Source organism: Sycon ciliatum, chromosome 1, assembly GCF_964019385.1.
Source record: "Sycon ciliatum chromosome 1, ocSycCili1.1, whole genome shotgun sequence".
NCBI lineage: Eukaryota > Metazoa > Porifera > Calcarea > Leucosolenida > Sycettidae > Sycon > Sycon ciliatum.
In genome coordinates, this window is record NC_088643.1 from 70,681,803 (window position 1) to 70,697,698 (window position 15,896).

At 46.2% G+C, this 15,896-nt stretch overlaps 1 protein-coding gene across 1 annotated transcript; it reads right to left on the reverse strand.

Annotated features, from left to right (window-relative positions):
* Positions 1-411: 411 nt before the first annotated feature.
* LOC135805215 (dolichyl-diphosphooligosaccharide--protein glycosyltransferase subunit 1-like) lies at positions 412-13,556 on the reverse strand. The gene is made up of 5 exons (XM_065319227.1): positions 13,252-13,556; positions 13,123-13,178; positions 9,242-10,057; positions 5,994-6,132; positions 412-649 (listed from the first exon to the last, which is right to left on the reverse strand). The coding sequence occupies exons 1-5, from the start codon at positions 13,489-13,491 to the stop codon at positions 518-520; spliced, it is 1,383 nt and encodes a 460-aa protein (XP_065175299.1). The 5' UTR covers positions 13,492-13,556; the 3' UTR covers positions 412-517.
* Between the last annotated feature and the right edge of the window lie 2,340 nt (positions 13,557-15,896).

The window sequence follows — 15,896 nt, forward strand, 5'->3', positions numbered from 1 at the left end:
TCAGCGTTCATTTAAATCGGCTGCGGGTATCAAGCGTCACCGTTGGCGTTGTGGAACCTGTCCAAAGCGCCCTACTGTGGCTGAACGCCAACAATTCAAGTTTCACTGCCAAGTTTGCCACAACCGACGGTTCCGGAGGCGGCAAGATCTGGAACGCCACTTGGAGCATTGCCTTCCTCCCCCCTTAACCTCTCTGACAGTACCTCCCTTTGGGGAGCGACGTGGCCATTTCTGGCAGCTGTCAATAGTAGTAGTAGTAGTAGTAGTAGTAGTAGTAGTAGTGTGTGTGTGTGTGTGTGTGTGTGTGTGTGTGTGTGTGTGTGTGTGTGTGTGCGTGATCTACATGCATACTGATAAGGCTAACAGAACACACCCAAAGAGCACAAAGTGAAGGACGTGGAAGCAGGTCTGTATGTGTTTGGAAGGTTATTTATTCACAGACTATTTGAGAAACATGAAAAGTCGGCTTCAAATAATGAGATTCAATAGAAACATGCAGTAGCTAAGTTAAACAAAATTATGCCTGCTTTGGCTTCAGTGAAAAGTCGAGACGAACATAGACGATGACGACGAGGAAGAGCAGGTAAAGAGCTCCCACAACAAGGAGAGGCTCTTGCAACATTATTGTGCTGTCAAACTCGTACGTCAACTGTAACACACACACACACACACACACACCAGAGAAAAGAACAACACCAGATAATGAGCAAAATGCACTGGACGGCATTCAAAGGGCTACTGCTATTTTTATCCACGGGGCGAATTTCACTGGCCAGAAGAATAGTTAAAAGTCGACCCCAACATTTAGGGCCTTGATCCACCCGTTCAATAGCGGATATCCTGGTTGTTATGTAGACTACCATTTTTCAATTTAGTTTTAGGTGGGTATATAATTATGAAAAATACGGAACATGTATCCACCATTTCATCATACCAGTAGTAGTTGAAAGATACTGTTGTGGGTATAGAAATCCCATTGAGAAGTCAAGCGGCCACGGGGCACTGCTGGCCTTGCAGCAGCCGTCAGCACTGCTGGTCCAGTTTTGTTTGCAGTGTGTTTGTGAACTACAGTGCATGCACACGCTAAGGCAGTAAGGGTACCGGCCATGGCCATGCAACCGGATTTCAATGTCCACAACAGTAGGCTCCAGTCTGAGTCACTATGTTTTGGAGCAATGTGCAGTGCCCAGCTTCCGTGAAGTGGAGGCCCTAAAACCAACACCTGTAATATAGACTCTCTCCCAGAAAAAGGACTTTCAGAAGCCAAATAGAATACTGTATAGCAGGAAATTTTCGGACGGAATTTATTTTCGTACGATTTCGTACACGGCCTCTTTTGTACTAAAATTAATTCCATACTAAAATTTGTTCATGCGAAATTATGTACACTATACATGCGTACTGCATGCAAACACGTGTATTTAGCATGCAGCACTGTACGAAAATATAATCCGTCCGAAAGGTCGAAATTCGGCTTTGTCTGAAAATATTTCCGTCCGAAAATTTCCTGCTATACAGTAGTCCGCTATCACGATGAGGTATAAGTGGCACACGGTCTAGGACAGTAAAACAATCAACAGAGGTAGAAGAGACCCGCCTCTGCATACTACTGTAAAACGATAAACTTTCGAGGCGTGCAAATTTTGCGTTTTCAAGAATAACACTAGTTCACAATGAGAAATGTTTGCGATTTATCTCTTCAATTGGATCTTGTACAGTCTACAATCACACGGCTGTTACATGCATGCAGATCCCTGCCACTTCGATCCGGGAGCGAGAACTCGGCCGTTGAGTGATTTTCGGGGATTTCCCGTTCTCAAGTTCCAACTGTGGTTCTCAGTTTGGCAGCTTTCTGCATCGATTTTGATACTCAAAAGTCCCTTGGAAAGCCGATTTCTCCACCGCGCTTGATTGCCACGTTGCAAAAATATTTCGCCATCACGAGAGCTCCTTGGAGAACCAAATTTTTCTTTCGAGAACGAAGCAGAAGTGCTCCTTTGTTGCTGTCTTCGAATCTTTCGTTTCCCTTTTGCTGTTGCTGAGTAGGTGCCCTTTGCCCACGATTTGTGCTGTTGGCGTAGTTTTCCTGATGCTCGTGTCAGTTTTTCCTTGTGGCATTACCCAAGGGTCTTCCCCTTTCGATGGATGCCAAGCTCCCGCAGCTCCGTTCTTCCGCCCGCAGTGGCATTCTCTCCTGTACGTTGCTGCTTCGGTGGCCCCGGCAGCCTCCGGAGCCGCCGCAAGGTTTCATCATCATCATCATCAGATGACTTCACTCAGCCACCTTCCTGTCGACCTGTCAAGAGGAAACGAATTTCGTCGTCGTCGGACTCCGAAGTGGAGATTGTGGCTGTAAAGCCAGCTCAGCGTAGGACGACATATGTCTGTCCCCGATGCGGAAAGCAGTCCAACCGCATGGCCGAGTACCTCTTGAGGGCCCACAAGATCCAGTCCTTGACCGAAAGACAGGCAATCATTGACGGGTCCGAAAAGATTGAATCAACATCCCCACCTTCACCAACCCAACCACAACAACCTAACACAACAACACCCCTACCAACATCCCAACCTCCTACGAAAAAAACAATGCACAAAACTACAACACAACACACGCCTGCCGGCAAGGGACTGCAGCGAATTTCTCGGCAAGATATTGCGAAACAAACGCAAAAGAAGAAGGACTTGGGCCTGTCGTGTATGCACCCTATCAGCGGAGACCTGGTTGACTTCAAAGACTGGCTGACTAGTCCCCTTGGGAAGAAGACCCTCTTAGCGCAGTCCACGCAAGCGATGTACCTGACCACAATCCGGAAGATAGCAATGTACGTGGACAAGGATTGTGTGTCTGTGGCCAATATTCTGAACACGAAGGCTTGCTGACTAGTCCCCTTGGGAAGAAGACCCTCTCCGGAAGATAGCAATGTACGTGGACAAGGATTGTGTGTCTGTGGCCAATATTCTGAACACGAAGGCTTGCTGACTAGTCCCCTTGGGAAGAAGACCCTCTTTGCGCAGTCAACGCAAGCGATTTACCTGACCACAATCCGGAAGATAGCAATGTACGTGGACAAGGATTGTGTGTCTGTGGCCAATATTCTGAACACGAAGGCTTGCTCGCAATATTTGGAGGAGGTCAGAGCGTGCGGGGTCGGGCCATCAAGGCTAACGACGGCGTGCGATGCCCTGTTGGCCGCCCACAGTTTCCTTATAAAAGTACCACGGACGACGAACCCCAGCTAAAAAACATAAAAAAATCAAAAAAAGACTTTCAAGCTGTCCGTCTCGTCTACCTGAAGCTGAAGAAAACCCAGAGTTTGCTGCGCATGGAGGACGAGGCAGACAAGGACGCTGACCTCTCCTCCATCTCAGCCTTTCTCAAGAACCCCGAGGTAACGGAGGACATCGAGCGCCTGATGTCTGAACCCTCGACACCAGACGCACACCGACACCTTGTCCACTAACTCGCGGTGGCATTGGCGTTGGCCAATGGGCAGAGGCCGAGTGCAGTCATCAACATGACCCATGATGAATACGAGAAAGGAGTGAAAAAAATGGGTGACGACGGCAAACTGGTGGTGGGGGTGAGAAATCACAAGACCGGGGCTATCCACCTTGCGTTTGTGTGCGCAGACGGGATCCAGTTGCGTGCCATGATGCACTACAATCATCAGTATCGGAGACTGAAGGCCGCCAGCAGCGACGCCTTTCTTCTCCTCCCGAGCGGTGGACAGATTGAGTCCAAGGACCATAGCAAAATGGTGACCTGGATCGGAAAGAAGTACGGACTCAAGATGTCCACTGCAACGGAGGGGAGGAAGCTCATAGAGTCAAAGGTCCACGTCAGCAGCGCCTTCTCTGAAGTTGATGTCACTCAGAGAAGGTTGCTGCTGTACTCTTTTACTGACGCTTGTATGTTATGGATAAACATCTGGAGAACCTTCAGCTTGTCTGTCGCTTTGGTGGCCAGCGACTGTCCTCAACTAGTCATGGCACGACTTATAGGGTCTCCAATTACCCAAAAGGAGTCAAAGCTGTGTTAAAATTTGACGTACTGCTTGACAAAAGTGATACTCACCCACCACAGATGTGCAGTAATTGTCATAGAACTATTACAAGACATTATGAAGAGAACAAGCCATTGTCTGGCTCAGGGGGTTGTGGATCTCTGCAAGAATAGTCTCCACATTCACGCACCGGCTGTGAGCTATGTATGAGCCAAGAGTGTCAAGGGGCAGGAAAAAAAATGATGGTTTGCAATTGCCGAGCGCCTCCTCCTGTGAACCTTGCAGTACCAGCTGCTCTACTGCCAAATCAGATGCATTGTCTGAACCTTGTGCACAAACATCACCTACACGCGCCAAGGAAACACTTGACGAAACAGTGCACACTGTCTCTGCAATAGCAACACCTGTATATAAGGCAAATACCGAGCTTCCACCGGAATGCTTTCCACAACCGTATGCCGGTGTACAGTGTGCAATTTGTCTCCACATTGCCAACCAAGCAGTGGAGTCACCATGTTGCAGCCACTTATACTGCCCGCCTTGTATTTCCTTCTGGCTAGCTATGCACAACAAGTGCCCTATTTGCAAGAAGGATCTTCACAGCAGTTACTTTCTCCACACCGCATTGTGTCTGGTATACTTGGCCAGATGGTGTTGCGTTACTTGGGTAGGATGCATGAAACAAGTAGAGCTACAACACCTTCGTGCTCATGTCGCAGAATATCCCCACAACCCACACACACCATCCACACCACTAACTCCTACAATTACAGCCAGTACTACCTTTACCGATTTGCTTACGGCATCACCATCCAAGCTACGTGGCAATGTGTGTGACACAGGGCTGGCACACTTCGTTCGAGGTGCCCATGCCCATGGTGGACAGTACAGAAGCCAGTCCCAGTACTTTGAAGAGACGACCATCACATCTCAAAAAAAAACAGCAAGAAACTGTGTGTGGCAGCGCTGCTGGAGCGACAACACAACTCGCTTCCACTTTGAAGAAAGTGAGCAAAAAGGATAGTGATCCCCTTCTGGTTGAGGCTGGTCGTCGACCTGATTTTCTAGCCAGCTTCTTGTTAGACTTGCACGGATCGCATGTAGACGCGCACGCGAATCCATAGTGATCTACCGTATCCGGATTTATGGCGTATTTTTTTTCCGAAATGTGCCGCCATCTTGCTAAGTGGGCCTGTCGTAACAGCCGTGAATCAATGTACAGAGCAGTTTGCAGCGATTTATATTCGCGGATGTGTGATGGTCGCGAAAATAGCGAAATTTATTTTCTAGCGAAGTTTCTCACTTTACAGTATACAAACCACAGGGCACACCACTGATAGCAAGAGTACATAAGCTCCCAAGAGTGTGCAACACTGGATACCATTTCTATGGGGTCCGCTGACGGCAAAAGCTCACATCATGTTGTGTTGACATTGGACGTTAGCAAGCCATTTTTTTTGCGAGCAGGAGTAGTAAAATTAGCACTCCCTGACAGAAACCCACCCAGCTTAGGGGCCGTCACTAATTATCGATCTTAACTAAACTTTTTCGTTTCGTGAAAATTATCGATAATGCCGGATAGCCCCGTATGTGAGTAATCTGCATGGTCATGGCAGATATCCGGACTGCGCGCACTTTAGTTGTGTATCGTACGAAACGTACTTGGAGTATGTGATTAGAGTTTCCGTCGGAGACACCATACTGTAAAACGGCTAATTTTAGCGATTTTAGCGAAGAGTGTTTTCACTAACGTTTTGCTGCGCCAATCGAAATTTAGCGTGTAGAGTGCAGTACTAAGTTCTTTTTTAATACTCTGAAATATTTCATCGTGAATTGGCCCTGATTCAGAAAACGCTAGAATTAGCCGTTCTACAGGATGCAGAGTCGGTCACTCTTGGGAGCTCAGTTACTCTTGCAGATAGCCGAACGTTATGAGAGACAATGTAATGGACCTACTAAAGGTAGGCAAGATATAGCCGTCTCACTCACCACAAAGTCTTGGATATGGTCCTGCACTAAATTGTTTGCAGCTAGGGTCACAACTGGACGGCCAAATGTGTCAAGGTAGGTGTAGTGCAGCGTCTGGGGTCCCTGCTCCATGGTATACGGAGTTTCAACCTTGATGTTCCTGAAGCAGAACAAAAACGCCATCATTCAAAGCAACATCAATGGACAACGAAAAGGATTGCAATAAAATCATTAGGGCCAATCAGGGGCAACCCAGGGTTCCCGATTTCTTTTTACTTTTAGCCCGCACACTTTCGGCAGCTAATAGGCGACGCAGAGATATTAGGGAGGTTTTGCTCTAAGTAATTACGTATGAAAATCCGTATGTCATACGCGCCGGGGAGCGAGGGCAACTTTCATACGTAAATCTCTCTACGGATTTCCGTAGGAAAGCTCTTTCCTACGTTGGGTCCTCCGTAGGACTTTTTGAAATATTTTTTCGCATTTTCCGCATTTGTCCATGGCAACATTCAAGCCGCGCGAAACACAAGGTACACACACCGTACACCACGTGCAAAATATAATGGAAACCGCGGTTTCGGTTCATGGTGCATGCGCGCATGCAGCCTACGCGTCTCCAAAGCAACAACGCATGTTTAGCAGTTGTTGAGAAATCACGTAGAGCGAAACCCAACAGCTCTGATTTTTACGTATGAAAATTCCGTGCAGTTCATACGTTATTTTCATACGTAATTCTGTACAGCGAAACCTCCCTATTAACTAAAGAAAAGAATACTAGTTATTAAGTCCCGAGTTTGAGTCACTGGCGGGTTGGTATTTTTTCCTCTTTTCAAGCAGCTCATTTCTCCGACTGATCCTTTGAATTTGAAGTTCTCCCAATCCTTTCAAAAAGTTACTAAAGAATACCAACAAATAGTATGAATGCAGCAGTCATCACCACACATCATCGAAGTCACAGAAGACTTGGGTGAAAAGTGATTCTGACATATCAATGTCAGCTTGTCAACTGGTGAATTATGTAAAAAATATATTTAATAATAAACTGCCCGATGCTATCTGAACTTGAGTGAAGGTTCATGCGTTGAACATAACATTTTCAAATGAAAATTTGTTTTGCAAGTCGTACATGTCCCGGGCTCCTTTTTTGTTGATTCCAGCAAACCTTTCCAAACAAAGACTCGAGGACCAGTGCTGGAACGGATTTGTACCACCTCTTAGTTGCCTCAGAAGAACTGAATCCATGGCCAAGTCAAATGTTAGGCGCATCGCTTTGTCTTTTCCGCCCACAGATGATGGTAAGGGCACTCCAGGCGAAGGGAGTAGAGACACAGTGGAGAGGAGCAATCAGAGGTAGCTGACAATGCTGATGTCGATGGAGACGCCTGCGAAGTCATGACCAAATAAGAAACCTTTTTGAATAAAGCACGCTCTTCTACAAGAAAATTCTTCCAAATAATACTCTCAGCGAAGTGAGCTTTCCCCGAACATGCCGAATCTTCAAGTGCAGTTTTGACCTCGCTCTCGCTTGCCGAATCTTTGCCAAATTTCGAAATGCAAAACCTCTCTATTATAGCGCATGTGCTTATATGCGAACGAGTGCTTGTATCCAGATCTACGCGCCCGTGCCTTTGTGCGCGGAAGTACAACTGAGGCGAATCTGTATGGTGGCCCTAGCACTATGAAACCAAGGCTGTTGAGTGAATTGACCCTGTATGACATGCATATGTTCATCTGGAGGAAGGAGGGGATAGGGAGAGATGAAAAGATATCAGTTTTATGGCCGACCCCTTCCAAAGTAACAATAATTCACCCACATAATCATACAGATCCCGGCAGATAATATGTTGACTACCACTTCCTACAGAAACAAAAAAAAAGCTTAGCGACTTTGATTGAACTGTCAGTTCTACTGAATTGAGTGATGGTGACTCCGAGTGAGACTCAAACGGTGCCAATTTCTTTTGTACAATGTACTTAAAGCATATCCACTCCTTGTCTTGGAACTCTTTAACCCTTTATGTACCGCGCCCATCTCGAACCGTAAAAATATTTACGGTTCGGCACGCCGCACTTGGACACGCCGTTTGGTGGCGTCCTTTCTCTGACTGACTCGCGGTTTTTTGCAGTGGACAGCTGAGATCCCACTGAAAATTTTGATGTATGGTATGGGCAGGTCGCCATTTGAAAGTATGGAGACCGATCGCGGCGAAAAGTGCGTTTCGCAAATGCAGCGCTCTGCGATATATTTTGCCAATTTCGATCGTATTTTCGTTCCGTCACGCTGCTGCTAATAGAGATATAGCCTTCTCCAGCTAATGTCGACGTCCTCTAGTCGTGGTAGACACCTGGAGAGAGCTGCAGCAGCGATATCTCCACAGGATCTGAATCGAAACTTCCAATTTTCATCGCTGAAGCCATCACAGCATTTGCTCTCCAAGTAGCATCGAGAGGGAGGGCAGCGATGGCATAAAATCACCAAGGCAGGCGGAGGTCATCCCCTAGTAACTATTTCTTGTCTTCTCAATCACCAATCCTCGCTCGACGTGAGTAGATCAGCAAAAACTACATATTTCAAATCTGAAATAATTGCAATAATTTGAATATTTGACGCAGTTGTTTGCGTCTGGTATTTAGACGATACATCCGTTTTCCGCCCCTTCTGTTGCTGTTCATGCATGCAACTAGTGCCTGTGGTATCCTTCTGTCACCGTGCGTCCCAATGGCTGTCCCTGATACATCTATACTTTATTTCAAATGTAGCGATCTCAATTGTCAGAATTACGCACAATTGGCTCATAATTGGGTATTCCGTGTATGCCCTCTACTTATAGCTGCATGCTGGATTACAGTATGTCGACAAATGGACCCATTCATTACTATAGATTCAGAAAAACATAACTTGCACATACAGAATGCGTCTAGATTTTATCCTATGTCCATCATTGACGAGGAGTACCCTACGCATACATTAGATGCGCGGTACATAAAGGGTTAAAATGTGAAGAAAAGGTCGCAGAGTTTTTGTTTCCGGAGGAAGTATACAAGAGGTTTCCACGAGCACTACTAATAGCATACCGGCATGTGATACCGGAAGTGCTGGACAACTTCCACACCCTGTTCAGCCCACTGTTCACCAGTTCCCCAAAAACAATGATTTGCCCTAAGTGTGATAGTGGGTGTTGACACGAATAGCTCATCAATTCACAATGAACGCCATATAGTGGACTGGGAAAGGAAAACTCTGCACATGCTATGCTCTTCTCACTTACTTTGCACCTTCGGGCAGAATGACGCGTACAGTAAGCTTCTGAACGTGCTGGTCATCATACACATGGTCAACAGCGCGCATTGTCAAGCGATATTGGCTGCCATAGCGCTCCAGGTACTCATGAGATGGTACATTGTAGCCAGTGTAGTAGTGTGTCTTCCAGCCACCGAAGAGAGGGAAGCGAGGGCGGATATCAAGCTCAACGGAGTCTTCCTTCTCCAGCATGTGCGAGGTGGAGATGTTACCAATCTCGTCACGGTAGTAGACATCACGAGCAGTGGCTGGCAGGATGGTCTTGAAATGAAGTACAGCAGCCTGGGCAGCCTGGGCGGGGTTACGCTGGAAGTCCAGGCGAGAGAAAGATCCCTTCAGCTTAGCGCCAGCATGGACCATGTCAATGGTTTCCTCGACAGCAACGTTGCCCCAGTGAGAGATCTCAATCTTGCGGTCAAGGTCGCGAATGGACAGGTAGGGAGCATTGTTCTCGTAGTGCAAGCTAAGCTCATCAGATGCCATCGCTGCAACGTTCTCGTACGGGCCATACTTGATCTTGGCCTCGTTGACATTGACGGGCTGGAGACGGCTCATCGACTCGACATTCTTGTTTGCTAGCTCCACGCTGGTGGTCTGGCTGTCAGTAGCATAAGGAGACAGCACATAGTGGTTTCCAGAGTAGCGCACAAGCTGCTTCTCGGACTGTGTAATCTCAGCCGGGAACGGGGTAACAATGGCAGGGATGACAGCTGACACAGTCACCGTAGTCTTTGCACCGGCAGCAAGAGGCGAGGCGAAAGCAATTCGTGCAAAGTATGCATTGCTGCAGACACAAAAACAATGAAAAGCATACAGCTTAGTAGTGTCAGTCTGTTGGACAACGGCCTGGTGATATAAACAAACAAAAAACTTAATAGTGTATGTGAGTGTGTGATGTGTGGTACGGCGTGGAGTGGGTGTGTGTGTGCGCGCGCGCGTGGAACTTAGTCCAAACTATTTGCCATTGCAAGATTGAGTCGTGGAAAGAGAGCAAAATACGACTCTTTGCACACAGTAGTTGGGTGCATGCAGCAGATACATGTTGGGCCGAGAGAGAGCATACATCAAAAAGCATGCTGGAGTGAGATTGAGAAATCTTGCTTCGCTTAGGAATTGGACCCCATGGATTCTGACAACGAAGCCTGCACATGCATTGTCAGAAATTCTACAGTTCTGACCAGAGAAACCCAACCTCATGAATAAAGCACAGCGGCGTTCGAGAGCATAGACCAGTATGTGCAGTGATAGGGCTGCGTAGCGCCCGATGCAATATATTCATGAGGTTGGGTTTCTTTGGCCAGTACTGGAGAATGAACGAAATAGTGCAATAATACACGGCCGGTATAATTCCACCAGAATTCCAGCTCCAGGTAGTTGTGTGCAGTCTCGTATGTTGTTGTTGTTTTTTTTGTCGCATGTATGGTGCAAGTGTGACGTGGAGTATGCTATTGAAAATATGCTGATGTGAAGGAATGGTATGATATGATTCTCATGTGTCATGTTTTCCTGTTTGTGTGCTGCAGCTGATGAACAACTCAGTCTTTGGCAAGACAATGGAGAACGTTCGTAATCGAACACGCATCGATCTCTTGCGAGAAGAAAGTGAGGAGCAGGTACTGAGGGCAGTGAGCAAGCCTACATATGTGCGGCACGACATTTTCCCGAACGGGCTTGTCGGAATAGAAAAGCAGCACACTGAGATCAAGCTCAACAAGCCGGTCTATGTGGGTATGTCGATACTAGACCTGTCAAAGGTGCACATGTACTCATTCTACTACGATGTGCTGAAGGAGCAGTACGGTAGCAGAATCCGGCTGTTGTACACCGACACCGACTCTGTTATTGTGCACATAACCACCGGTGATGTTTATGCAGAGATGGATCTGTCTCTGTATGACACCAGCAACTTTCCCACTGACCATCCTCAGTACACTTCTGCCAATAAGAAAGTGGTTGGCAAATTCAAAGATGAGCTTGGTGGGAAATCCATGGTGGAGTTTGTAGGTCTAAGATCGAAGATGTACTCCTACATCGGGCAGGAATCGGCCAAGCGGGCCAAGGGTGTGCGGAAGGCAGTCCTGGCAAATACCATCACCCACAAGGACTATGTAGATGCACTGCTCAGTCATCGTGTGTCTGCCAGGCCTATGACGGGTCTCCGATCACATTGCCACACAGTGTATGAGGAGGTAACCACCAAGGTGGCATTGTCTCCATTTGACTGCAAGCGGTATATACTGGATGATGGCATGGCCACACTTGCGCGTCACCGGCATGTAAAAGGAGCCGAGTTTATAGAAAATTGAGGTGAAATGGTCTTGTTAATGCATGCTAATTGCAATGCCATCTTGGTAGCAAAAGCCTGTCATTCTATCCTATAAACAAAAGTTTAAAAATGTGTTGGGCCCTGTGAAACTGAACTGGCAACACTAGAAGTACGCGAAGATTGTGTACTCGCTGCTGAGCATAGAGTGGGAACCCATCAATTTCAACACCAAGGGCATGTTCGATTGGTAGCACCGGGATCCCGATCCAACGGATCCACTGGATTCGCACCCTTTCGATTGGTCGAATCCGGATCCGGATCCTTTGGATTTGGATCCGGTCAACCCACCTTGGGGAGCAGGGTTCACCGGATCCAACGAATTCAAATGTGACCTTTGTGCGCATATGGCGGGTAAAAATCATTTTTGTACACATTGTGGTACGCACACGTGGATGGAGATAGAGCTTGACTTTTTGTATGGCACACGTGATGAGTACGACGTTCACCCTTTTGGGTGACTTGTGAGCGCCAAATTGTCAACATGGCAACAGTCAAGGTCCAAAATAAAGTGTTCAGTTGAATCTGAAGGATCCGACGGATCTGAGATCTGGATCCCGATCCTTACCAATCGAACAGGCCGCAAGTCTCATACTTGCGCAGAATCGGATTTCACAAACCAGTTAAAAAATACATCCAATATTCAATTTAAAATTGCAATGACTAAAATAAAGTGCGCAGTCATTCTATGTTATCATGCATCGATGGCTCTTACTTTGCACATTCACTTGACACATCAACTTGTTTAATACCTTGATATTCTTTGTTCACCACTCAGTGATGCACTCCAACTGAGGACCATCACAAGAAAAAGTTCTTAGAGACAACCAACAATCATTTCATGATGATATTTGCACTAGTAGATGCATGATAACATAGAATGACTACAGTAAGATCGGGCGCCGAAGAACACCTCGCCGAAGAACACCCAGGCTGGAAAACCGGCAAAATTTAAGAACAGTCCAGGCTAGAATTATCAGATTTAAGAACACTTTTAAAATTTTCATACATGTACTTACACGAAGTTGCGAATTTACACGTAGATCTACATTGTACATGTATGGGAGGTGAGTACATGTCATGTACACGTGTAAACAGTAACTGCTACATGTACAGTCATTCCCATTTACGACACTCACTAGTTTAGAAGTACTACATTGCACTACATGTACATGTACATGACAAACGTCATGACGTAACTCGACTCGCCGCGCGCGTGTGAATATTTAAGAATAAGAACGGTCTGGCTAGAATCAAAAAATTAAGAACTTTCCTAGGCTGCGCTCGTGCCCCTGCGTTCTTCGGCGCCCGATCTTACTGTATGCACTTTATCCTATTCATTACAATCATAAAACTTTGTCTCCTCGTCGACTCTTCCAATATTCAATTTGCAAATTGAATACACTGTACTACATACAAGTACACAATCCCATCACAAGACATAGATCATCTAATTTACATGTGAAGCGTACAATTCGAATTGTGCTGTACAACATCTATTTCAAATGAACTATACCATAATTTACCTTGAAGGTTGAACTTCGACATTCTCAGTGACTTTCAGTGAATTCTTTTCGTCATCCTGTGACAAATAAACAAGGACTACAATGACCACTTTGTCTCCATGGATAACAATACACATGACACTATCTTACAGTAGCTCCGAGGAAGGACAGCTGCTTGCCATGGTGTGACTCCAAAGCAAATAAGAAATTAGGGACAGCACTCGATCCAGTATTCTCAATCACATACTCGTAGCTGATGTGGGCAACTTGCGTCTTCAAATCAATATGCCGTGTGATTTCACGATTTACTAAATTACTGCTAACGCCATTATTTCTTGCCAGGCAGCCCGCTGCAAGAAGCAACAAGGCGAATAGCTGTTCCCGCATCATCCTAACCGAAAACAAGTAACATAAAAATTACTTGCAGAGATTGGGATTAGTAAGTGCAAGCCTCGACTCGAAGCTTGAGCCACGTCTGCACAGAACTGTTCGGTTGGAAACCAAGCCAACATGGCCGACATGCGCATGCGTAGGTTTTATCACGTGTGCCCTCAGACAGATCTTCAGTTCTTCACTGACGAAATCGGACAATGAACTGACTACAAATGACCAGGGAGTCGTCAAACTCGACGACTCCCTGAGTATGACACTGCAGTACTCGGTCGGTCACAGTCAGTCTGTCCCCGGGGAAAATTGCGGAAAAAAAATCGCAAAAAACGCGGCATAATATGGCATAATTTGCGGTGTGTACGTGTAGTGCAACAAAAAAGTTCAAAAAACGCGGGAAAATCGCGGAAAACGCGGGCTTTTGAAAAATCGCAAAAAACGCGGAAAAAAACGCGGCCGCGGAATCGCAATTTTCCCCGGGGACAGGTCAGTGCACTGGCACTCAAACACTGGTCACGTTTTGTCCCTTTTCCCAAGTCCCAATCTTTGTTCCCAATCTTTGTCTTCAATATTATTATTATTATTATTATTATTATTAAATTTTGAATAGGGCAGTCCCACTAATATGAAGTCTTTGAAGACCACACTTACGGTAGTATCAAGAGTAAAAAATACTCTTGGTACAGTCGTCCCTCTCTAATCCGGCACTTTATAATCCAGCACCCTCGATAAACCAGCACAATTTTCAGTAGCCAAAATGTCCTCTTCATGCACATTGCAGCAGTAAATCAGATTTGTTAATCCAGCACCCTCCCTAATCCAGCAGATTTTCGTGGCACAAATGGTGCCGGATTATAGAGGGACCACTGTAATACAGTCGTCCCTCTCTAATCCGGCACCTTTTGCTACGGCGTTTTCTGCTGGATTAACGAGGGTGCTGGATTAAGAAATCCTGCCCTCTGACCCGGCCGGGCCGGCCTTACTCGCATGCATGTATCATAGATTCATACGTCAAAACGCAGGGTTTTTCCGTGTCGACCCCAGTATTTGGTGCACGGCTTTATATTCTCAACTTTTCTCCAGGAATATACACAGTGATAAAGTAAAACAGAGAACATGTTCACATGTATACGTACTCTTGCACACACACGCACAGTCGATTTACGACTGCCGGATTATGAAATCAAACTACGTGCAGTTTGAGCGATTCGTTTCAAAAAGTCACTGCCGGAGGCGGAATTCAAGTGCCGGATTAAGATGTAGGAGTTGAACGAAAAAAATCGGTTTCGTCAGAAAGTGCGCCGGTTGGCAAGGGTTCCGGATCAACAAGTGCCGGATTAGAGAGGGACGACTGTATAGCAAGAGTACATACCCTGGCCCTGGGTCATAACAAGAGTTCATAACCCCCACCCTTGGTCATAACAATCACAATGACAGCATGAACAAGGCAGAGGCCCAAGCCGGCTTGCATACCATACCCTGGGTCATTACAGTACAGTCGTCCCTCTCTAATCCGGCACTTGTTTATCCAGCACCCTTGCAAACCAGCACACTTTCTGGCAACAAATTATAATTGTACCTAATTTGATTTTCTAATCCAGCAGTTTTTTTACATCGCATACTGTCAAGGAGCATTGTAACATACACAACACATGTACATGTAGCACATGACGGGTTTACCATGTTTACGTGGCTCTAGTAAAAAAAAAAAAAAAAAAAAAAAAAAAACCTACACTTGGGAATATCCTATGCTTGTACTTGTTGTAGTGCATAGGATATTCCCAAGTGTATGTTTTACATGCATTCCACAAAGTACTTGGATTGACGCAGAAAATCCCTACGTTTTGACGTACACCAACATGTATGCTAGCAGGAGGGCCGGGTTGGAGGGCAGGATAATCCTGAACACCCTTGTTTATCCAGCAGAAAACGCCGTTGCAAAAGGTGCCGGATTAGAGAGGGACGACTGTAGTACTACCAAGAGTACATAACAGGCCCGCCGGAACCGGTCCGGTTGGTCAGGTTATCACCGGACCAACTTGTTGGCAACCAATACATGTTTACTGCTGAGGAGGGCACGTGTACCCGCCATATACACAAACTGTATGAAAGACTATGGTACCACCGGACCAATTGAAAACTACTTTCGGCGGTGCTGCATAACATAACCCTTGTATCGGTAGCAAGAGTACAGTCATAAAGTACTCTTGCCGGTAGTTGTAGTCAGGAGCACTGTGCCTACCCTTGTAACATGCTGTCGAAATCCAAAACATAACATAACCCCCCTGCTATCAAGAGTAAATAAGCAGTCGCGGACTGGGAGCTCTTGGTAGTATTAGGGAGTCCCTAATCACAACGGGTGCAGTACGCACATTGAGAATCACCCTGGCTGTTTTGCCGATTCAGTG

What these genes read in the sequence shown, in the direction of transcription:
- LOC135805215 (XM_065319227.1), bottom strand. Translation starts at nt 13,491, where the DNA reads ATGATGCGGGAACAGCTATTCGCCTTGTTGCTTCTTGCAGCGGGCTGC. An exon ending in TGTCCTTCCTCGGAGCTACT is followed by an intron (nt 13,179 to 13,251) that starts GTAAGATAGTGT and finishes TATTTGTCACAG; the next exon opens with GATGACGAAAAGAATTCACT. An exon ending in ATTCTGCCCGAAGGTGCAAA is followed by an intron (nt 6,133 to 9,241) that starts GTAAGTGAGAAG and finishes GTTCTGCTTCAG; the next exon opens with GAACATCAAGGTTGAAACTC.